The sequence below is a fragment of the Geotrypetes seraphini genome, chromosome 11 (genome assembly GCF_902459505.1).
Source record: "Geotrypetes seraphini chromosome 11, aGeoSer1.1, whole genome shotgun sequence".
Taxonomy (NCBI): domain Eukaryota; kingdom Metazoa; phylum Chordata; class Amphibia; order Gymnophiona; family Dermophiidae; genus Geotrypetes; species Geotrypetes seraphini.
The window spans coordinates 29,921,850-29,947,104 of record NC_047094.1 but is presented as its reverse complement, the minus strand read 5'-3'; the positions used below and the strand labels follow the sequence as shown (position 1 = coordinate 29,947,104).

General features: G+C 45.4%; 1 protein-coding gene across 3 annotated transcripts in view; it reads left to right on the top strand.

Moving 5' to 3' along the window:
• Nucleotides 1-25,255, top strand: part of XYLT1 (xylosyltransferase 1) — a 400,948-nt gene that overhangs the window by 287,754 nt on the left and 87,939 nt on the right. For all 3 annotated transcript variants that reach the window (XM_033914711.1, XM_033914709.1, XM_033914710.1), the window contains exon 5: nucleotides 24,869-24,949. In XM_033914711.1, coding sequence (XP_033770602.1) covers nucleotides 24,869-24,949 — 81 coding nt within the window. The remainder of the gene's footprint in view (nucleotides 1-24,868; nucleotides 24,950-25,255) is intronic.

Here is a 25,255-nt window from a genome sequence, read left to right as displayed (position 1 = left end):
CGACTCTGATTGGCCTCTCCGCCGCTCCTCCGAGCCCCTGCCGCTGTCCTCGGTCAGAGAAGCAGCCGCGCTCGGCTCGACCCCTTTTAAGGGGGAGCCCGGGCGCTGACGCTGCCTCTGACGCGGTGGGGTGGGCGGAGCTTACTCTCGCCCATACCCCCGCTGGATCGCCTGCCTGCCCGCCTCCGCCCGACTCTGATTGGCCTCTCCGCCGCTCCTCCGAGCCCCTGCCGCTGTCCTCGGTCAGAGAAGCAGCCGCGCTCAGCTCGACCCCTTTTAAGGGGGAGCCCGGGCGCTGACGCTGCCTCTGACGCGGTGGGGTGGGCGGAGCTTACTCTCGCCGCTACCCCCGCTGGATCGCCTGCCTGCCCGCCTACGCCCGACTCTGATTGGCCTCTCCGCCGCTCCTCCGAGGCCCTGCCGCTGTCCTCGGTCAGAGAAGCAGCCGCGCTCGGCTCGACCCCTTTTAAGGGGGAGCCCGGGCGCTGACGCTGCCTCTGACGCGGTGGGGTGGGCGGAGCTTACTCTCGCCGCTACCCCCGCTGGATCGCCTGCCTGCCCGCCTCTGCCCGACTCTGATTGGCCTCTCCACCGCTCCTCCGAGCCCCTGCCGCTGTCCTCGGTCAGAGAAGCAGCCGCGCTCAGCTCGACCCCTTTTAAGGGGGAGCCCGGGCGCTGACGCTGCCTCTGACGCGGTGGGGTGGGCGGAGCTTACTCTCGCCGCTACCCCCGCTGGATCGCCTGCCTGCCCGCCTCCGCCCGACTCTGATTGGCCTCTCCGCCGCTCCTCCGAGCCCCTGCCGCTGTCCTCGGTCAGTGAATGCAGTTTACAGAATTATATGGCGCAGGACCTGCTTACATTGGAAAGTTGGTCCTCAACCTGGCAGCTAGGCTTCAATGCTAAGAAATGTAAGGTCATGCACCTCGGAAGCGGAAATCCATGCAGGACGTACTTCTTGAACAGAGAAACTTTAACTAGGACTTCAGCAGAACGAGATTTAGGAGTAATCATCAGTGCAGACATGAAAACTGCCAATCAAGTGGAGAAGGCTTCATCTAAGGCAAGGCAGATATTGGGTTGTATCAATAGAAGTTTCGTCAGCCGAAAGCCTGAAGTCATAATGCCGTTGTACAGGGCCATGGTGAGACCTCATCTGGAGTACTGTGTGCAATTCTGGAGGCCACATTACAGTAAAGATGTGCGCAGAATTGAATCGGTTCAACGGACGGCCACCAGGATGATCTCGGGGCTCAAGGGTCTCTCGTACGAAGAGAGACTGAACAAATTGCAGCTCTACACTCTCGAGGAACGTAGGGAGAGGGGGAGACATGATCGGAACATTTAAGTACCTCATGGGACGTGTCGAAGTGGAAGATGATATTTTCTTTCTCAAGGGACCCTCGGCCACAAGAGGGCACCCGCTCAAACTCAGAGACGGAAAATTTCATGGCGACACCAGAAAGTATTTCTTCACAGAGAGAGTGGTTGATCATTGGAACAAGCTTCCAGTGCAGGTGATCGAGGCAGACAGCATGCCAGACTTTAATAATAAATGGGATACCCATGTGGGATCCCTACGAGGGTCAAGATAAGGAAATTGGGTCATTAGGGCATAGACAGGGGGTGGGTAAGCAGAGTGGGCAGACTTGATGGGCTGTAGCCCTTTTCTGCCGTCATCTTCTATGTTTCTAAAAAGCAGATGTGCTAAACCAATACATCTGTGTTCATGGAAGAAACGTCTGGAGAAGGATCTAGGCTGGCCAACAAATATGGGAATAGGATAGATATTACACTTGGATCGGTACTGGCTTGTTTTGTTCAATATATTTGTGAGTGATATTTCTGCTGCTTTCCTTCTGCAACCGCATGACTCCCAATAAATGAGGTTGAAGGGAAGAACAGGATGAAAGGGTAAAAGGTTTCAGAAACCCCGAAAGAAGAGAGAGAAAGAATAAGCGAACCTTTAGAAAGGAGAGTGTTCAAGATGGGCTGTAATAAATGAGAAAGGGAGGATATCGGTGAAGGGAGAAGAGAGAAAAAAAGATTTTATAAATGAATATGTGAGTAGTATAATGGGTACACCTCATGTCAAAATGATTGACAGCTGTCGGAGATAAGGATCGACCAATCAGCGGGTTAAGCTCCACCCATACCATGCCCCTGCCCGCCCATTGCCCCGCCCTACTCTCCACCCATGCCCCGCCCCTCCCATAGGAATGAATTGTGGTAGCCCCTCCCATGGCTCCGCCCCTCATGTCCTGCCCCTCCCATAGGAATGAATGGTGGTAGCCACACCCCCATGCCCCCCCGCCCATGGCCCTGCCCCTCATGCCCCGCCCCTCCCATTGCCCCACCCCCTCATGTCCTGCCCCGGAAATGCACTTTTTATACTACTTATGTGTGTTATGTGGAATTGACTCGGGTTCAAGTCCTTGCGACTTGGTGAATTGCGGATCGAAAAAGAAATCGGTTCTGTGCTAGTCCGGTAAGGTCCTCCAGCGACATCCCCATGGTTGTTTTCAACGTGCCCAGCTATCTGATTGGAGGTCGCCCTCTTCGCCCGGTTCCTTTGATCTTCCCAAACATGTCCTTCTCCAGTAATCTTCTCTCTTCTGATGGTGTGGTCAAAATAAAGACAGTTGTAACTTCATCACTTAGGCTTCGAGTGACAAAGCCGGTTTGATCTTTTCCAGAATCGACTTGTTAATTCTTCTGGCGGTCCAAGGCACGTCTAAAATCCTTCTCCAGCACCAAAGCTCAAACGAGTCCAGTCTTCTTTCTGTCTTGTTTCCGTAGTGTCCAGCTTTCACGTCCGTAACTGACCACTGAGAAAATGAGAAGGCCAAAGAGACGATTCCGAAATACATAAAACAGACAGGGGGAAAAACGTTTTAAAGAAAATCTTTTTCCCTTATTAAACTATATGTAAATGCAAACTGTAGGTAAATTTTGCCACAGATACTACCTTTGAGACTCCACAGGACATTGGGGGCCTTGTCCACTGCCTAATACAATATAGGGAAACCTGTGGTAATGTCCTTGTAGGCAAAACCAGGAACGAAGCAATTAAAAGGATCAAGGCAGCAACTCAGATAACAGCCAGAACATTATCTAATGTGATGGATTTGCTACTATGCTTGCTTTATGTCCTGTGAGACTGGAAAGCTATTCCTATTAGTGGATGCTGTAGGTGATGAGAGGTCAGAGCTGAAAAAGATAACTACCTTATTATCTTAGCTTTGCAGTCTGTGCTAAGCTATAGTCATTGATTTCATATTGAAGCTCGTTGTCACTTCTGCGACAGGGTTGACTTAATAACCTGTGCTTCCAGTACCTTTTCCCCCGTGCACAGTCTTTGAATGATAATTTAGCCTAGCAGCTTTCAGCCTGGCTTAAACTAAGATGCACGGCAGCCAAAACTTTGTTCTCTGCTAGCTGCAGAAATGTTTTCTGACACTGTTTGAAACCGGACACAACTTTGATCCTACACAAAGCAAAATGTCATCTCTTCGCTCCCTTGTCCCCTCCCCTGCCCACAACTTCTCCTACACATTTAACCCTTTCATCACTGCACATCTCTCTGCTGCACACTTCACGTAGGTTACCCAAAAATGCCAAGTAACTCAGTTCCAGGCTGAAGATTTTATTTATTCATTCAATTAATTCAATTTTCTATACCCTTCTCCCAGGGGAGCTCAGAACGGTTTACATGAATTTATTCAGGTACTCAAGCATTTTTCCCTGTCTGTCCCGGTAGGCTCACAATCTATCTAATGTACCTGGGGCAATGGGGGGATTAAGTGACTTGCCCAAGGTCACAAGGAGCAGTGTGGGTTTGATCCCACAACCTCAGGGTGCTAAAGTTATAGCTTTAACTGCTGTTTTTTTCATGAAGAGATTCATCCAAAGTGGTTTATAATACATTGAATAGTTGTCGGGTAACATAGTAGATGACGGCAGATAAAGACCTGAATGGTCCATCCAGTCTGCCAAACCTTACCCTCTCTTTAAATTACTGATTTTAATTTAAATTTTCATTACTCTTATCTATTTCTGGGACAGAACCCAAAGCTCTGGCCGGTACTGTGCTTAGGTTTCATCTACTGAAGTCTCTGTCAAAGCTCACTCCAGTCCATCTAAAACCATCCCAGCCATCGAAGCCCTCCCCAATCTATCCTTAACTAAATGGTCATGTACAGACACAGACCGTGCAAGTCTGCCCAGTACTAGCCTTAGTTCTTCAATATTTACCATTATTTTCTGATTCAAGATCCTCTGTGTTACTCTTAGGTATTCTTTAAGTATTTTCCCTATCTGTCCCAGTAAGTTCACAATCTAACTGGGGCAACAGAGGGTTAAGTGACTTGCCCAGGGGTCACAGGGCAATACAGACATCGAAAAACCACAAGCTACTATAGGTTCTTGAAATTCACAAAAAGTGTAGCCCTCCTACCTGTAGACCAGGGGTCACAGGGAGCATTGAGACAGTCCTGGATTTCTGGCCTCCCCATCCTGTTGCATGGGATTATAATGGACAGAATCAGGCACTACAAATCCCACGCTGCTTTGAAATGTAAGTTCGAAACCAGGATGGAGTTGTTCATTCTGGCGGTCCAAGGCACGTCTAAAATCCTTCTCCAGCACCAAAGCTCAAACAAGTCCAATCTTCTTTCTGTCTTGTTTCCATAGGGTCCAGCTTTCGCAGCCGTAACTGACCGCTGAGAAAATGAGTGTGTGGACAAACATTTTCGCAATCTGTCCTGGTGGGCTCGCAATCTATCTAACGTACCTGTGGCAATGGGGGGATTGTGTGTGTGTGTATGCTCCCCTGCAGCCTTGTGGTCAGTATTTTGTGGTAATAGCCATCTGCCCATCTTAACGCATCCAAACTGGACAATAGGGGGGGAAATTTCAATAAGGCACTCAACAGCAGGTTAGCTGGTCTATACTGGTTTCATTCCCTACCTTGCCAGCGACAATGTGGATGAAATTGTGCCTGTCTACCCAAGTGCAACTTAACTGGCTAACTTAGATGATTTATGCAGAAACTGTGCACTGATCTGCAAAGTCCTTCTCCACCAACCCAATCACTCCTTTGGGGTACAGTCATATTTTGAAGAGATAAGTAGTGAACATAGGAAACACTATTTAGCCAGTCAGAGGAAATATGTTTACAAAAGCTTGGATCTAGCCAAGTGACTACCCAAGTTAGGGATAGATTCACAAAGCAAACCGACCGCGTACCGATCAGTTTGTGACCCCTTTACGAGCAAATTTCCCTCCGGCCTGATTCACTTACCTCTCCTGCGATCCGCTTCGAATCCGTGTATGCAAATGAGGTGAAACGCATGCAAAGTAGACAGGGACGTGATTCACGACACAATCAATCCGATCCGACTGGGCTGGTTGATCAACTGAAGAAGCGACTGCTAGGGACTAGTCGAAAACGTCTTTCCGACTGGAAGCCCTGCTCTCTGCCCTCCAATCTGTCCTGCCTGCTCACCCCGCATGCCACCCTGCTCTGCCCTGATCTTCCCCCCGAATGCTGCCCTGCTCGATCTTCCCCCTAACTGCTTCCCTGCTCTGCCCCGATCTTCCCCGAATCTCTCCAGCCCTTCCCCGGCCTGCGAGCCCGTGGGTTTAAAGCGGGTTAAAACCACAGGCTCGAAGGGCTAAAAACAATAAAAATAAAGTTAAAGTTAAAAAAACAAAACGGCCCTGGCTCGGATGGGCATGCGCAGACAGATGGTCTGCGCAGGCGAGCTGATCGCACAATAGCGATCCGTGCAGGCAGATGGGGGCGTTCCTCCAATTGCCCCATCTGCATATTTGCCTTTACTGAATTCGTTGGACCTGCCCGGATCGGGTCCAATCGGGCAGGTTAGTGAATCTGGCCCTTAGTCAGCTAAACTTCTCTGAAAATATGCCTACCAGTAAGAATGAGCATTTGTTATCATGCATTCTGGGGTCCTTTTACTAAGGCGCGCTAAATCAATTATGACATGCTAAATCAGTTAACGCGTCTTTGTAAAAGGACCCCTCTATTTGTTAGCATGCCTTTAAAAATTACTTTAAAAAAAAAAAAAAAAATTCTTTATTCATTTTAAAATTTACAATAAGTGTAACAATATATCCAAACAAATTAACAATAAATATAACACTTAATAATCATCAATGGTACAAATAATATGCTCTTATCTCCCACCCTTTCTTATCATATAATCAATACCTTATACAATATGTAACAATAAATTTACCCTCACCTCCCCCCCTCACAATCAAACTTGTAAATTTAAGGGGAAAAAAATAAAATAAAATGTCATCTAATCGGTACAATACTTTGTAAATGGCTCCCACACATCCTGAAATTTCCTGAAAAAACCGCGCTGTATTGCAATAAATCTTTCCATTTTATAAACATGACATAAGGAATTCCACCAGAAATTATAATTTAATCTACTCCAATTTTTCCAATTATACGTAATTTGTTGAATGGCAACCCCAGTCATTATAAGTAATAATTTGTTATTATTTGTAGAAATCTGACTTTTTGCTCTCATTGCCATACCAAATAGCACAGTATCATATGATAATGCCACTGGGTTGTCTAATAAACAATTAATTTGGTCCCAAATTGATTTCCAGAAATTCATAATAAATGGACAATAGAGCATTATGGACCCCTGTTCGGTGACAAAAATTGGATAGCTCTAAGTCTAATAAATGTTGGCACTGTCATCTCGAAGCAGGGACTTTAGATCATTTATTATTCTATTGGCCTTTAAAAATTACAGTGGCGTGCGGTGAGGGCGTTCTGGTGCTTTTTTATTTTTTTGGCTTACTTTTTTGCTTGGTGCAGTTTGATTTGTTGAGTAGGCAGCCTGCATCAACCAAAGAGTAAAAAACAACAAAAATAGCAGGGCGTTTGGGCTTGGGATTCTCTGAACCCCCCTGAAGGCCCTGACAGTACTCATCTGAATTTGATTGGCTGGGCAGCGTCTGCCTGTTGCCTGCTCAACCAATCAAATTCAGAGCAATGGCTTCTACGGGGTGGGGTGAATCCCCTGAAGGCCACTGAAAAATTAGCATGGTCAAAATCAGCTTAGCATGCATTAAATTGGAAATGTGCATGCATTAAAATTATTGTGTACATTCAAAAAGTAACCCTTACTGCTGCTGCTGCAGAAAACCCCAAGAAAGGGAGGGGTTGGGGGCCGGCAGGCATGTGGGGGACCTTGACCAGAACTCATCGATTTCCTCAACCCGCACAGCACTGTTCGATCACAAGAGACTCGGTTCCGTTCATTTATCTCAGCCACGACAGCTAGGCAAAGTGGCTAAGCTTTAACGATATCTAGTTCTTAAGGGTTAACTAAAGCGATTTGAGAAGTTTGGACCTGTTGTGCTTCCCATAAATCTAGCTGACGGCATGTGGCCAGTTTTCTATTACGCTCTTCACAGATATGCACCAGCTCTTGCCATCAATTGCACTGCCGTTTGCTTCTGATCCTGACATTCGTTTGAACAAAAAAAAGAATGATTTTTGACCAGAGTTACGCCAGTATTACCTCTCCTTGTGATCTTTGACATTCTTCTGGTGACTCACAAGACAGGCAGGCAACAGTATAATTGCTCATTTTAACCTTTGCACTGATAAGAATAAATGTAATATCTGCTCATTTGCTACAATATAACAATTCACATGGCGTTTTCTGCTCTCTAAGTAGCCTGTGCTATCCTGTTAATTCAAATCCAAGAACCTATTTGAGGCAGGGCCTTCCACTCTTAATCAACGGACCCTTGTAAGTCTCTCACTGTGGTTAAAACAATTTGTTCAGCCATCAGTTTGGCTTTATAATATATTCTTAATTCATTATCTCAACTTTCAGGTTCTATTTTCTCTGAGCAGTGAGTGATTGTGTAAAAATAAACTTGATTATGGCCGATAAGCTTGAATGTATGTGAGCTGAAATCAAAGAACAGCCGGTCTGACTGTCTCATTTTTAAAAATACTGGGTCCTGATTAATCAGAGGTTTCTTCCAAAGAAAATGGAAATGCTCCAAAAAAAAAAGAAAAATTCTAAACCTCTGCATGGAAGCGTAACCGCTGGCTTTGGTTTTAATGAGGACTTGTCTCGTACTGCCCTTCCTAGCAAGCAGATATGCATCTGTACGGTCACTTATAAGTTCACCCAACATGTAAAAGTCTATGTATTTGCTATAGGTTTCCAAGTTTATTATTCATTTGGCATACCGTCTGTCAGTAATTTAACTAGAAGGCTTACAGTCAATAAGGAATAAAAACGATGGCACGTCAAAAGCGCGTCAAACATTGGCGTGCCGACACCTGCGCTCAGGACTAATACACGTCAGCACGCCAAAGTCCTGTGCGCTTTTGTCAGTGCACCACGGTGGCAGGTCAAAAGCGTGTCGGACATTGGTGCGCTGTCAATCTCGCACCGACACCTGCGTGCAGGACATGTGTGCTGCCAGTTCTGCCACTATTACGCCTTACCGTTAGCGTTCTGAGGGGGGGCGTTGGGGGGATTACCCCCCACTACACTTATAACTGCTCGTGTGTGTGGGGGGGGGGAATTTCCCCCTCATTACACTGAAAACTCCCAAACTGTTTACCACCTTCACATTTTGGGGTGAATTATGTATGATCCCCAAAAAAGGGGATAAATACCCCTCAATCCCCTTATCCTGTAGGTATTGGATAAATACCTACAGGATAAGGGGATTGAGGGGTACAGATAGACATAGAGATAGGTATAGGAAAGGCAGGGACACTTAACAGGTCATGGCCCTGATGGGCCGCCGCGGGTGCGGGCTGCTGGACACGATGGACCTCTGGTCTGACCCGGCAGAGGCAACTCTTATGTTCTTATGAGATCTTTTCCTCCAGTTAGGCTTTTTTCTTGTAGTATCAACCTGGTGTGGTACTTGTTACTACTAAAATACAGAAACACAGACTCTACTACGGATGGCTTGTCTAGATTCAAATGCAAATTAGCATATTTAATAGAGTGCAACAAATAATTAGTCATTAGCAGGCAGAATATAGTTCACTCTACAATTAAGTAGCTGGCTGTTCTGCTACCAACAGATGTTAACTCACAGACTAAGGGGTCCTTTTATCAAGGCGCGGTAGGGGTTTAATGCGCGGAATACCGCGCGTTAAACCACCTGCTGCGCTAGTCGCTGATGCCTCTATTGACCAGGCGTTAGTTTTTTTGCTTGCCGCGGGGGTTAGCATGCGATGAAATGTCCGACGCGCTAACCCCGCTAGCGCGGCTTGATAAAAGGACCCCTAAAAGAGATGGGCTTTTTATGGGGTGCTTTATCTTGGTTGTGCATGGTCATATTTCTAAAGGGAAACTCCGAGACAAAAAGCATTTGTGATATAGCAGGGGTGTTAAAGTCCTTCCTGGAGGGCCGCAATCCAGTCGGGTTTTCAGGATTTCCCCAATGAATATGCATGATATCTATTTGCATGCACCGCTTTCATTGTATGCTAACAGATCTCGGGCATATTCACTGGGGGAAATCCTGAAAACCCGACTGGATTGCGGCCCTCCAGGAGGGACTTTGACACCCCTGCGATAGAATAATAAATAAATAACTTTGGTCTAGTGCAGGGGTAGGCGATTCTGGTCCTCGAGAGCCACGGGCAGGTCAGGTTTTCAGGATATCCACAATAAGTACGCATGAGATAGATTTGCAGGTCAAGGAGGCAGTGCATGCAAATCCATCTCCTACATATTCTTTGTGGATATCCTGAACACCTGACCTGCCTGTGGCTCTCGAGGCCCAGAATTGCCTGCCCTTGGTCTAGTGCCTTTAGAGTGCAATTCTATAAAGAAATTGGGTGCCTATAGTAACGTGTAGAGGCGTGGCCTAGTGGTTAGATCCTCTGCTCTCAGCACCCTAAGGTTGTGTGTTCAATCCCAGTGCTGTTCTCTGTGACCCTGGGCAAGTCACTTTGCCCCAGGTATCATAGTTAGATTGTGAGCATGCTGGGACAGAAAGGGAGCGTGCATGATAGTCTATGTTGCGTCAACCACTATGATCTGTTGCACAGAAACAGTCTTACTTAAGCACCTATATTTTAGATGCAATCATTTATACCAGCCATAGAGCTGCATAAGTGCCTCAGTTTCAGAGATACACCTGTAAATCATAGACTTCTGTATGATACGCAGGGGTGAGTTCCACCCAGCTCTGCCTATATGTACAACTACCTGTCAGGTAAGATTGCCTCCTTGCAGATGATACCAACATCTCATGGTGTGAATAACACGAGGAAGGACGTAGTCAAACTTGCAGAATGCTAGGGAATGCAAGGTCATGCATTTGGGCTGCAGAAACCTGAGGGAACAGTACAGTTTAGAGCAGTGGTCTCCAACTCAAACCCTTTGCAGGGCCACATTTTAGATTTGTAAGTACTTGGAGGGCCTCAGAAAAAAATAGTTAATGTCTTATTCAACAAATGACAACTTTGCATAAGGTAAAACTCTTTATAGTTTATAAATCTTTCCTTTTGGCTAAGTCTTAATAATAATATTGTCATTTATAGCTAAAGAGACATATGATCAAGAAACTGTTTTATTTTACTTTTGTGAGTATGATAAACATACCGAGGGCCTCAAAAGGGCACCTGGTGCCCCCTGGGCCACAAGTTTGAGACCACTGGTTTAGAAGGTGAAGAACTTTTGTGCACGAAAGACGAGAGGGACTTGGGCGTGATGGTATACAATGATCTTAAGGTGGCCAAATAGGTTGAAAAGGCGATGCAAAAGCTAGAAGGATGCTAGGGTGCATAGGGAGAGGTATGGCCAGTAGGAAAAAAGCGGTATTGATGCTCCTGTATAAGACTCTGGTGAGACCTCATTTAGAATATTGTGCACAACTCTGAAGGCCGCACCTTCAAAAAGATATAAAAAGGATGGAGTCTACTACTAAAGGAGGAAAACTACTAAAATGGTGTGTGGTCTAGATCAGTGGTTCCCAACCCTGTCCTGGAGGAACACCAGGCCAATCGGGTTTTCAGGCTAGCCCTAATGAATATGCATGAAGCAAATTTGCATGCCTATCACTTCCATCATATGCAAATCTCTCTCATGCATATTCATTAGGGCTAGCCTGAAAACCCGATTGGCCTAGTGTTCCTCCAGGACAGGGTTGGGAATCACTGGTCTAGATAACCAAATCTCCAATCTACTGATAACGACACCAGACTACAAGACGTTCAGAAAAGAAATAAAAACTATAATCTTCAAGAAATTCCTGAAACAGCCCTAACTTCAAACTTACCGTCCTTCCCTCCTCCCTCTTCCCGCCACACAGAAACTACATAACCTACTCTTTACCTCTCTAGAAAGGACAAATGTTCTTCCATTGTAACCCTCCGTTTTTTATCTCTTTTGTAATCCGCCTTGAACTGCAAGGTAATGGCGGAATAGAAATCTCTAATGTAATGTAATGTAATAACGCGTATGGGCACAGACTTAAAGATGTCAATATGTATACTTTTATTGCAAATCGCATTGGCTGACAATGGAGGCCGGGTATTGTTTAAACTAGGCTGTTTCTGGTACAGCTCCTTCTTACCTAGTCAATAGATTTTCTTTAGCATCATACGAGACATAGTAGAATAACTCATCCTTTGTTTAATTTTCCATCTGTCCAAATACTTTGGCATCTCAGGCAGCTCTTCATGACAACGAATTCCGAATATTGATGCTTACTACCCATTCCTATGGCCATTTTAGAAAACAATTGAAGACCTATCTTTTTTCTAAATATTTGACTGTTTAATGAATCATTTTATTTCAAGTAACATGTTTACTTTTATAACTTTTTGTAAACCGCGTTGAACTTCTGGTTACGCGGCCAATAAGCACAATGTTATGTTATGTTACTTTGGAGGAAAGGTGGGAGAGAGAAGATATGGTAGAGACTTTTAAATACCTACATGGCATAAATAGGCACAAGGCGAAACTCTTTCATTTGAAAGGAAGTTCCAGAACAAGAGGGCATAGGATGAAGTTAAGAGGTGATAGGCTCAGGAGTAATCTAAGGAAATACTTTTTTACAGAAAGGGTGGTATAGTAGATGCAAGGAATAGTCTCCTAGAAGAGGTGGTGGAGACAAAGATTAGCGAGATGCAGAGGTGGGGCCCTAGGTGGGGGTCAGGTGTCCTCTTTTTTTGGCTTAACAAATATGGCAACCCTACTGAAGAGACCTACATATTTTCATTGCTTTTATTTAGTTCATAGTTCAACTGTATTTGATATACCACAAAATCTACCAGAAATGGAAGCAGTTTACGGCATCAACATAAAAGCAGCATTAGGCGATAAAGATAAAATCCAAGAACAGAAGAGACAAAAGAAGAAGAGAAATAGCTACACTTAACAGGTTGATATGAGCAAGAGATGAGACAGAAGGCTGTGATAAACACAAAGACAACACATCTTAATTTCTAAACATTCGTGTGGACTTACGTGGCAACCACTCTACACCTGTCCTTAAATCACGATTAGGCCTGCCTCGCAGTCTGCCAGGGTTTGTCCTTCGCTGTCATGTACTCAAGATATGGTTCAGGAAGTGTTAAAATAGAAAAACCTCTTTTCTCACCTTCTGCCTGTGTAAAGCCAAGTCTAAGTGACATGAAAAATGCTTTTCCATTCACCTGTCTTCTCTCTTCCCCTCTAGAGAGAGAAGTTACTACTACTACTATTAATTATTTCTAGAACGCTACCAGGCCTGTGCAGCGCTGTAAAGAATCACAAAGAAGACAGTCCCTGCTCAAATGAGCTTACAATCTAAACAATCAAGACAGGCAAAAGGATGCCAGTTAGCTTTATACCACCTTCTATAGGCTACCACTGAGATGTGTCATTTTACTGTTAATCCTGTCATTAGTAACTACCTTGTTTCCCCCAAAATAAGACAGTGTCATATATTAATTTGAGGGGTCAAAAAAATGCACTAGGGCTTACTTTGGGGATGTCTTATTTTTTTCATGTACAACAATCATCTCTCCCTTCCTCTCCTCCACCCCATTTCTTCCTCTTTCCTTTCTCCCCCCATGTGCAGCATCTTTCCTCCCCTCTCACCCATCCCCTTGTGCAGCAGAACCCCACCGACCCTCCCACCGTGAGACAGACATACCGTAGCTCCGAGGCCTCCTAAAGCAGCAGGGGTGGGGGGTTGCTGATTCGACGAGTCCAATTTTTTCAGCAAATCAGGCAGCACTAATGTCAGGGATGGAGTCAGGGAGTGCTGGGTACATTCGGGAGGGGGGGGGCAAAGCTTCGGGGATCAATCTTAACTAGGGCTTATTTTGGGGTTAGGGCTTATATTAGGAGCATTTTTAAAAATCATGTTAGGGCTTATTTTCAGGTAAACAGGGTAACACTGGGTTTTACTAAGCTGCGGCAGAAGTTTCTACCGCGGCCTAGAGCGCTAAATGCTGCAACGCTGCTCAGATGCAACTTAGGCACCTAATATAAGGCACCATTTAAAGAATAAGGGCCTAACTGATTATTTTCAGCAGCACCAGCTGGATAAGTGCCGCTGAAAATTAGCAGCTTACCTCAATTAGGCAGTTTAATCAGCCAGGCTAGTTAAAATCTTTGGCCCCGATATCTACACCATGGGAGGCAGTCTGGCTACTTCCCACTATCATTCCGAACATTCAGTACGGGGGCCGTATCTGGCTACCGGCATTGAACTTCTGGCTTGAAAGTTCACCACCGCAGACGTAGCCAAGCTGATTTTCAGCAACTGCCCGGCTAAGGCCTAACGTCCAAAGCAGTGTTCCCTCTTAAGCTGCGCGACTGCACAGCCACACAGCTTGTTTCACCCTTCAGCGCACCAGTTGCTGATTGCTGTTCAGTGCTCACAAGTTTGAACATGGAGGGAGAGCTCTGTACATCCACCAATCAGGAAGACAGAGCTGGAGCTTGATGGCCAATCAGGAGCACTTCCTTGCATGTCCATCAGTCTTCCCTTCTGTTTTCAAGCAGTGAGCCAGAGTCAGTCGTGCCTGTGACCTTCCCTCAAGAATCCCCCGTCCCTGTTGCGATAGTCGAGCCCGAACCTGGAAGTAAAAAAAAAAACCCGCACACATGCAGGCGCAGACAACTTTTTTTTCCCCCTGCCTTCCTCTCACCCTCCTGCCTGCAGCTTGATACCCCTCAATTTGCCTGAAGCCACTCTTCGGCCCTGCAGCCAGCGGCAGCCCTGCTGAAAATCTGCCTGCGGCCTGCACCGATCCTTTCCCTCTGACCCAAGCTGGCCCTTTCTAAGAGAAAGGCCCAGTGCAGGTAGCTTTTCAGCAGGGCCTGCCACTGGCTGCAGGGCCGAAGAACAGCTTAATGGTAAGCCGGCCCACAGAGGAGGGGATGGAAGGAAGAAGTGGTGCCAGACCATGCTTCCTTCTTACTAAAATAAACTAAAATGCAAAGGCACAAAAAGAAATCTTTGTAAGCTGTTTTTCAAAAATAAAAAATGTCTCCTGATCGGCTGGATAAAATTTGGATTAGAGATTATCTGTGCTAAATTTGAAATATGCATAACTACTTCAATGTTTATATGCTCTCTCTCTCTTTTTCAATTCACAAACGGCTCTTTCAAAAGCAGGTCCCACTCGAGTAACCACTTACTGACTCTAACGGTGACCGGCTGAAGGATCTGTGGCCAGCATTGCTCTTAAAAAAGTCAATTGACAAGGTGTGCAGAAGAAAATATTTTATGCCTTTTTAAAATAATATCATACAGTAATAGTACTCTTCCAAGCAATAAATGAAGTGATTCATTTCTAGTTATTTTAATCATGTTTACTGATAACGGAGACCATCAAATCTTGAAAAAATAGGCATTTTGTATCTTTTGAAGGACCGTCCTGCCTTATAAAGCAAGATGATTTATTTTTTAACAAATAGTTTTCCTGGCCTTTTAAACATAATTGCCTGTCTCATCTTTTCATGAGGGACACCTTTTCTCCAGACTAAAAAGTTCAGCTAATTGAAGCATCGTCTCTCTCCCGTGTAGTTGCCATGTGAACTACTCAAAGCTGTGTAGTATGAGACGAAGCACTTTTTCTAAGAGGGCAAAATTACTCTGGCAAAAATGCTGATGAGTGAGGAAAGAATTTTGATCCTTCCGGAGCCTGTAGAGTCTCTCATTATGATTATGATTATTTCTTTTTTAATGCATTAGCGTAACTGTATTTAAGAAACTCAGTACCGTCAGGCCGAGGTGTACGTTTTATGTACAGTTTTTAAAATATTTTCAGTTCAATATAAATAATTTAACATCTCAATTTTTAAAATATAATTTGGCATCATTTTCAAAAATTGCTCGTCTTTGCACCCCTCCCCTCACCACCACCGCCGCCACCACGCGCCAGCCCAGCCCAAGCCAGCTGTTGCTCAGACCACATCATGGCATGCACATCTTCCCTGGCTCAGAGCAGTGTTTCTCAACTTCTTCAAGCCAAGTACCCCCTAAGCCTAACAAATACCAACCGAGTACCCTCGCCCAAGCTCCGCCCCAGACCCGTCCAAGCTCCACTCCTGACTCCACCCCCATAATAATAGTACTAATTGCAACGCAGTTTCTTCCATCCATTTTTCATATACACACACAATATAACCTTATTAATACATAACGGTAACCACAAAATTAAAAAAGCACAATGTACGCACAGAAAATGTTTGGGATTTTTTTTTTTCAAAGAGGTCAAGGCAGATGACTTTAAAATATGCAATCAGTAACAACTATAGAAAAATAGACAAATATAGAGCAAAATATAGACAGCAGATATCAATTCACAAAACTGGCACATTTTGATCCCTAAATTGAAAATAAAATGATTTCTCCTGCCTTTGTTGGCTGGTGATTTCATGAGTCTGGTTGCATTTCCAATATTTCTTCCTTTCTGCCTCATGCATGCTTCCTCTCCTCCGGACCCCATTCCCTTCCCCAACCAATATCCCTCTCTCTGTCCCTCCATAAGTCCAACTTTTCTTCCTCTATCCTCCACCCTTATTGGCAACATTTCTCCCTCTCTCATCCACTTGATTATGTGCAGCATTTTTCCCCACTGCCCACCAGCACCATGCCCATTTCTCCTGTCACCCTACTTAAGCACAATGCCACATTTCTCCTTCCATCACTATGTCCAACATTCCTCCCCCTTGCATCCCCTCCAATCTGCCCTCTCCACCACCATATCCAACATATATCCCTCTCATCCTTCTATTCCCTATACATCTCTACCTCACTCTTCTCTCTCTATGCCCAATTTTCCTTTCTTCCTTTCCCCATGTACACTGTCTCTCACTCACACACTCATGCCCATCAATTCTCCATTTCTATTCCCTCCCATGAAGCCGACCCATCCACAGAAGCCGCAGGCATTGCCAGGAATCCCTTCCTGCCCCCCACTGAAGCTGCCGCCAGCGGGGATGACCTGGACCCGACGCGCTCCACCCACCCCCAGCAACTCCGCACAAGGGACGGGCTATGGTGCGTGCAGCGGCCGGCCCACAAGCCTTCCCCCTAATGTCAATTCTGACGTCGGAGAAAAGGTTCCAGACCAGCCAATCACTGCCTGGCTGGCCCGGGTCTTCCTCTCCGACGGAGGGAAGACTTGTGAGCCGGGAACGTGCAGCGACTCTCACACAGGAGACAGGAGGGATCTACGGCGGAAGACAGGGAGGAACCCCTGGTGGCAGCCAGGCCGCGTACCCCCAGCAGCTGGTCCACATACCTCCAAAGGTGCATGTACCACGTGCTGAGAAACACTGGCTTAGAGGGAACATTGATCCAAAGGTAGATTTTTTTTTTGTCTGGTCGACCCAGCCATGTTCCTTAGCCAGCAAGCCATTGAAGATTGGCGGTGACAAGTTGTGTCACGTGACATAACCAGTCACCGGGTTAGCCGCTAACCTGGATATTCAGCAGAAGACACCCATAAATCTTCTGCTGAATATTGGCGGATAGCCAGCCAAATAGCACTGAATATCGGCTGGAATGAGCATCAACCTCAGCCTAATCGTGTCAATTCGGGTTTATGCTAGTATTAGAACATAAGAACATAAGCAGTGCCTCCGCCGGGTCAGACCATAGGTCCATCCTGCCCAGCAGTCCGCTCCCGCGGCGGCCCGAACAGGTCACGGCCTGTCTGAGTCACCAGAAGGGGCCCCCTTGCCACCTTGGTTTCCCATTGAGTCCTATCTTCCCATCGAAGTCCTAACCCTCCGGTCTTGCACATGCACGACCTGGTTGGATTTCTATACTTATTACCTAGTTAGCTTTCTATACCTGTGTTACATCCCAGCACCTCTCTCAGTATCCCACGATCCCCCTATCCCTCAGGAATCCGTCCAATCCCTGTTTGAATCCTTGTACTGTACTCTGCCTGATCACTTCCTCCGGTAGCGCATTCCAAGTGTCCACGACCCTTTGTGTGAAAAAAAAACTTCCTTGCATTTGTTCTGAACCTATCTCCCTTCAGTTTTTCCGAATGCCCCCTCGTGCCTGTTGACCCCTTCAGCCTGAAGAATCTGTCCCTATCCACCCTCTCTATGCCCCTCATGATCTTGAAGGTCTCTATCATATCTCCCCTGAGCCTCCTTTTTTCCAGAGAGAAGAGCCCCAGCCTATCCAACCTCTCGGCGTACGGGCAGTGTTCCAGCCCTCTTACCAGTTTTGTTGCTCTCCTTTGGACTCTCTCAAGTACCGCCATGTCCTTCTTGAGGTACTCTAGATGGAATCATGGTTAGAGTTCCCAGACGTCCGGAATTCCCCAGACATGTCCTCCTTTTGACCTATGACTCTCAGTGGGTCATATATGTGATCAGGTGCCCATGTGGGTGCTATACGTGGGGTATACGTGTAGAAAAATCAGAACTAGGTTGACTGAACACAAGAGCAGATTACATCTGGCTGTCAGGTCTGCGCCTCTTGTCCCCCACTGTTTGGAGCGGGACCATGATTTTCATCAATTGACGTGGTTTGTGCTTGAACAGATTTCAGAAACTTTTAAGGGAGACAAGATGGCCCATATCCAACTTAGAGAACAATTTTGGATTTTTCAACTTCATACTGTTTCCCCTCAAGGGCTGAACGATTGCATAGAGTGGAACACTATTGTTTAATTTGGGGCTCCTCCCCTATTCTTTCTCATTGGTTCTTTTTGCTCTGACGTTACTTTTGCTCAGCTTTTTAGCTCTTCAAGTTCTCCTTCCCTCCCCCAGCCGGCTCTGACTCATCTCAACGTTCCTGATGAAGGGGTATCATTCTCCCGAAATCGGACTTGGTTGAACCTGATATTGCGTCTGTCACCTGCATTTTCCAGGCTTATTCAAGCTAAGTCGGCTGTGGCTTTTTTTTCTTTCTTGGGGAGTAGGCTGGGGAGGATTCTTCGAGTGGTTTTTTTTGCTATTTTTTCACTCTCAGTGTCACTTATACTTGATTGTGGTTTATCACTGATTTGTATTCAGATTTTGCACACGTGGGGCAATCCATGATGGTGTGCAGGCAGAGGTGAATCACCTCTGTCTCTCGAGTGTAAGCGCTGGAGTTTTACTCCCGTCGCTTAACCTTCACACTGAGATTGCCCCTTACTCTAAATTTATTTATTCTTATTATATTTACTTATTACTTTAGGGGTGACTGGTTAGCATTTTACACTCTTTGAATCCTCAGACTCTTTTGCCTTTATTGTGTATCTTTTTAAGTATTTTTTGGAAACTTTTTGAGGAGTTATTTTGTACTCCTTTTGAGGACGGCTTTTCAAAACCCGGCATATAATGGGCGCGTTAACACTCGTTAGCATTTAGCACGCCTTAATAAATTGACCCCTTAGACAAAATATCTCTGGAAAAAAAATAGTTTTCACCACCTTTCTATACCGAGGCAGACTGTTAACATTTCGTATATCAACTGGAAGAGCATTCCATAATATCACTGCAAGCATCGACTGACAAGAACTTACTAGCCTCAATGTGTGCCCAGCCCTAACTAGATTCAGTGAATCCCCCAGCTCTACAGCCCTGCTTTTTTATTTTGGGGTTTTTGGTTTGGTTGGTTTTTTTTTATTTGTGCTTGATGCAGTTTGATTTGTTGAGTAGGCAGCCTGCTCAGCCAGTCAAACTGCATCAAAACAAAATTAAACCCAAAAAACCCCCCAAAACAGGTCTCTTGGGCTGGGGATTCTCCGAAGCCCCTGAAGGCCCCGACAGTACTGATTTGAATTTGATTGGCAGGGTAAATCTCCTGAAGGCCCTGATCGCTCGCCATCTGCTGTCAATTTTAGATCATGCATGCTGGTTCCTTGCCTCATGGTGACAGTATTTCTTCACCGAAAGGGTGGTTGATCGTTGGAATGATCTTCCACTTCAGGTAGCTGAGGCCAGCAATGTGCTCGATTTTAAGAAAAAATGGGATAAACATGTGGATTCACTTCAAGGAAGTGCTTAGGGGGAGGGTTCTTCGAGTAGGCAGACTTGTTGGAAAACTGGTCCTCGACATGGCAGCTGGGCTTCAACGCTAAAAAATGTAAGGTCATGCATCTCGGCAGCGGAAATCCATGCAGAACATACTCCTTGAATGGAGAAACGCTAGCTAGGACTTCAGAGGAACGGGACTTGGGGGTAATCATCAGTGCAGACATGAAAGCTGCTAAACAAGTAGAGAAGGCCTCATCTAAGGCAAGGCAAATGATGGGATGTATCAATCGAAGCTTCGTCAGCCGCAAACCTGAAGTCATAATGCCACTCTACAGAACCATGGTGAGACCTCATCTGGAATACTGTGTGCAATTCTGGAGGCCACATTACCGGAAAGATGTGCTTCGAGCTGAATCGGTCCAGCGGATGGCCACTAGGATTGTCGCTGGACTCAAGGGTCTCTCATACGAAGAAAGACTGGGCAAACTGCAGCTCTATACCCTGGAGAAGCGCAGAGAACGGGGTGACATGATTGAGACATTTAAGTACGTCACTGGTCGCGTCGAGATGGAATTTGATATATTCTTTCCCAAGGGACCCTCGGTCACAAGGGGGCACCCCCTCAAACTCAGAGGGGGGAAATTTAGTGGTGACACGAGGAAGTATTTCTTCACGGAAAGGGTGGTAGATCACTGGAACAAACTTCCGGTGCAGGTGATCAAGGCCACCAGCGTGCTCAATTTTAAGAATAAATGGGACATCCACGTGGGATCCCTACGAGGGTCAAGTTAAGGAACTAGGTCTCTAGCACTCAATGGGGTGGGTCAATAGAGTGGGCAGACTTGATGGGCTGTGGCCCTTTTCTGCCATCGTCTTTCTATGTTTCTATGTTTCTATGATGGCCCTTTTCTGCCGTCATACTCTATGTTTCTATATTATCTGTTGGCATCTCAAGCCCTGTCTGAGTGCCAGAATTATGAACGCTTTCACATGATAATGCACAGCAAAGGATCAGAGGCCAACTGGGAGAATTATCATTAAAAAAACTGATTATGGATGGCCCCCATATGGATATTTATTCATATCTTCAATTAAAATTTTATGTATCCTCCCTAATTTCCAAATTTCTGAATTCAAAATTTTTTGAGACTTTTTCAGAGGTGCTTTGGTTGGAGGCCCAGTTAATAGTACCTTTAAAATATTTTAGACCCTAAATGCTGGAATTTTCTCCAAACATGGATTATGACAAAGTGGCTCAAGATTGGAATGCTGAATTGAAGATCAATTTACAAGGTACTCATCTCAAAAGATTTTTATCTTTATTACATGGTCTTATACCTGACATCTCTTATTTTGAGATGGGTTATAAATTTCTTTGTCGTATGCATATGGCGCCTTAAAGAGCCCATAGAGCGACAATTGTTTCTGTAGGTTCTTGTTTAAAATGTGATCATCCTAAGGCGACATTATTATATATGTTTTGGGAATGCCCTTTGATTTTGTAATTTTTGGACAGAGATTTTTTCCAAGGTTATTAGTATGTGGCATGTTAAATGGTATTACACTTCTCCCTCCGAATCTGCAGTTTCAGTATCCGCGGATTCGGTTATTCGCGATTTTTAAAAAAATAATAATAAAGCTGCATTCCAGATCTTCCCCTTCTCCCTCCCGCCTCCCCCCCCCCCCCCCCCGGCATCCTGGACCTTACCTGGTGGTCTAGCGGGCTTTCAGGCCAGATCTTCCTACACTTCTGCCCTGTGCAGATCACTCATAGGAAATGGCTGCCGTGAGCTCCACGTCGTAGTCTCGAGAGTTGTAGTTGAAATTGTTTAAATCTGTTTTTTGTTGTTTATATTTATATATTTGTATATTTAATTCTCATATCAATTGTATTTCCTCATGCTTTATAAAAATGATTTAAAGTAAAAAAAACAAAAAACCCAAAGTAAACCTTGTCCCCAGAGTGGGTAAAGCAGTATTAAATAGCCCTGTACCATTATAGCTGAGTACTCTGTCATCAAAACACTACTTCAAAGTACATTTTCCTAAGCCGTCATTCCAATTAAAGCTGTTACTATATTATCATGAGCATTTTCTAGGGAGGAAAATGTAATATAGTTTTAATGACAATTGTTAGTACAATTGTTTTGGTCTATAAAAGCATCCCTTGAACCAGATAAAAATGTTCTACCAATATAATAGATTGCTGGTGTGTCAAATAGATGTTTCTAATGACGGAAGCTCTTAGTCACAAAATCCACTTTTGTTTTCCCTCTCTCATGCTTGAAGGAAGGGTCAGTGTACTTTTTCCATTTTGTTAGACTCTGGTCTGTAGGACATCTCTGCAAGCAAACTTTTGTCTCAAAGCTCACCCTAAGGTTGCCGCCTTTGAAACCATTTCACGTGGAAGTATTGCTAAGTAAATTCACTGTATGCCCATTCATTCCAGTAAGACGGAGAATCAGTAGAGCAGCAAATGCAAAAATCTCCCCGGTGTGCTCTACTGTAGAAAAAAACAGTTTGCCAAACTGAGCTGCTGGATCTGACCTTAGCTGGCGCTAGAGGTCAAATGAATGCTCTCTTCTGTATAGTCTAGCCCAGTGTTTTTCAACCTTTTTACACCTATGGACCGGCAGAAATAAAAGAATTATTCTGTGGACCGGCATCGGTGGTTGAAGAACACTGGGCTAAGTCGTGGGCCAGACCCCGCCCATCTCTACCCAATCTTCACCCCAGACCCCGCCCCCATAATAGTACTAATTTCACCTTGCACGTCCCGTGCCTCATCTGGGAGCCTTCCCTCTGACGTTGCAACGTCAGAGAGAAGGCTTCCGGTTCAGGCGCAGGATCCCCGTAGGAGCCACGGCCTGTGGCTTTGTGCACTGAATCAGTGAGGAAGAGGGAGCTGGCTCGAAGATAACGCCGCATCGATCGCACTGTGGACCGGTTGTTGAAGAACACTGTTTTGGGCCTGATGCAAATGCTGGCCCTGTGGACTAGCAGGAAATTTCTGTGGACCGGCACTGGTCCATGGACCGGTGGTTGAAGAACACTGGTCTAGCCATGCAAGCTGATTGATAGATGTTCTGAGTGAGTGTGTTTGCCTACATAAACTGCTTAACATGAGGCTCTGCATCAGTGTATCGCAAATTCTGTGCCGCGGCAGATTCCGGATGTGCCACGAGACGCCCGAGAAGGAGAGGTGCCGGCTGACTTTCTTGCAGGATGTGCTTCTTGCGGTGAGAGGCACCTCCTATAGGCGGCCAGCCGGTGCTGTTCACACCTCTCTCGCTCTAAAACCCCACCAAAAAAGATGGACGTCCGAAAGAAAGCATAAACTGGCACTTGGAAGTCTTAATGGTCAAGTCATCCAAGTGACATTTTCAAAACTGACTTTTTAGACATCTCCAGTGCGTCTAAATCTTAAGGCGTGTTTTGGGCAGGATTAGTCCGGGATTAGCATTTGGACATTGGGCTATTGGGGTGGTAGACAAGTGGGTACAGTAGGTTTTGGGGGAGTTTTGGAGGGCTCACCATATAACGTACGCGGGTTATGGTGAAATGTGTATCTGGCACCCTTAATGGGACGTTCACAGCAGTGCCCCATTGCTCTGCTGGCATGTCTGCGTGGCCAAGCCATTAAAAATGCTGGCTCCTCCTACATGCAAATGTCTTGTTTTAGATGTTTCTAATTTGGATGTTATTTCTTTATAATGGAAAAAAAATTGACATCTAGCTATACAAAACGTCTAGCTGGACCATTTTTGGAAAAAAAAGATAGACGTCTAGCTGGACAAAATGTCTAGAACAGGTTAAAGGTTAAACATACATAATATACAGTTAGAAGGTTACGATTTGCTCTAGATTTGCCATAATTACAGTACAAGTTTACGATACAAGTTTTCATCCTATCTTGACATATACTAGGGGTTTAATACTAATATACAGTGTACTGGTTAAATTTGCCATAGATACAGTGCAGGATTTTGCAATACAGTTTTCCAAACGTGACATATACCGGGATCTGGTACCAATATACATTTCTTTGTAATTCATCGGTATGACCAGGGGAGTTAGATGAAGAGATATGTTTTTATTGCTTTCCTAAACTTGAAGAGTCCTTCAAGGGATCTGATCTGCAGTGGGGGAGGGACAGACGATTCCAGTGGCTCGGTATGAAGTGGGAGTAGGAATGTCGTCTGTCAGTTTGCAGTTGAAAGGCACGACCAGGGGGCGCATTTCATGCTGGGAGCGGAGGACACGTACCGAGGAAGCTTAGCCATTACGTAGCCCGGCGCCATGTTGCAAGGATTTGAACGTTAGCCAGGAGGTCAGCAAGGCTGTACTTGCAATCTGGTGCAAATACTTATTTCTAGCGGGACACCTTTTGGAATTAGACTAAAATTCAGACATGATACAGAAAGTGTTAAATTGACTGTATACAAATACTTGCATTTCTTATTATTGCTTATTGCAGTGTATCGCAAACTGTGTGCCGCGGCACACCGGTGTGCCTTCTGAGATTTCAGGTGTGCCACGACACACTGGCGAGAAGAGTCATCCGCACCGGCTGACTGCCTTCAGGATGTGCCTCTCGCAGTGAGAGGCGCGTCCTGTAGGCAGTCAGCCGGCCCGGATGACTCTCCTCCACGCCGGCGTGTCTCCTCCTCTCACCGTACTTCCCTTCCTCCCAGATCCCTCCACTGAAACGGCCAGATGGGCCTCCGCGCATGCGCATCGACGACCATGCACTTCCGAGTGCCTTCCGGCTGGGGTACTGCATGTAGTGCGCCGCCGTCCAGAAAATTTGTGACACACTGGCTTATTGTGACGAATAAACGGGACACTGCCGGTGCTTCCATTGGCGCAACGTTGCTCTTCCAGCCTTTTAGGTGTTGGAAATAAATGAGCTAGCCCTTTCAAGAGATGCTTTATTAGTCCTGTAGGGTGTTATCTGTCAGAGTAGTACTTACGTGTTCTGTGGTTGGGCATTTTCTATGAAACTGTGAGACGCTGGGCTTACACGCAAACGCAACATAAAGATGAAGAGAAGGATTGACTGGTCTACATTAAGCCATTAATTGCTGCTCCCAGGTCCCCTTTTTATATGACCTCTTTCTACCTAAGAGAATTTGAAATAAGTCTGTCCTGGTCTGCAGCTGACGTATTGGACCGGATCAGATTTGTTTAGCTTCGTCATTTGTTTCTTTTCTTTAATATCCACTGTTGTGGCGGCCAGCTGTTTGTTTTGCGTGAAATTTGCAAAAATGCTTTAGCTGTTCAAGGAAACCCTGTGATAAGATAGCTTATCTAAACTGCAAAAAAAAAAAGCTTTTGCCACTGTAAAACCAGATTGTCAAACTATCTTTATTTTGTGCCTTTTCTGTTCTTTCCATAGGACAAATGACCATCTGGTTGCATTCCTCTCTAGATACAGAAATATGAACTTCTTGAAGTCCCACGGGAGAGACAATGCAAGGTAGAGTACTGTAAAACCTCACATTATTTCTATAAAAATCATGTACAGTATAAAGTCATTTCTATGGCCAGGGTTGTTGCAGGGGGGTGGGCAACGCAGGGCAATTGCCCCGAGCGCCAAGATGGAAAGAAGGGGTGCCATTCACAAGTAGGTCTCCAAGTTTACTATGTAATCCAAAAAGCAAAGGAAATACTGAAAGCAACTCGTACTTTGAGTTACTTTTGTCCAGTGATCGCCTTGCTGGGTAGCTCTGACAAAGCTAGAAACAGTATATCATTATTGCAGTAGTCTGTGTAACTTTCAGAG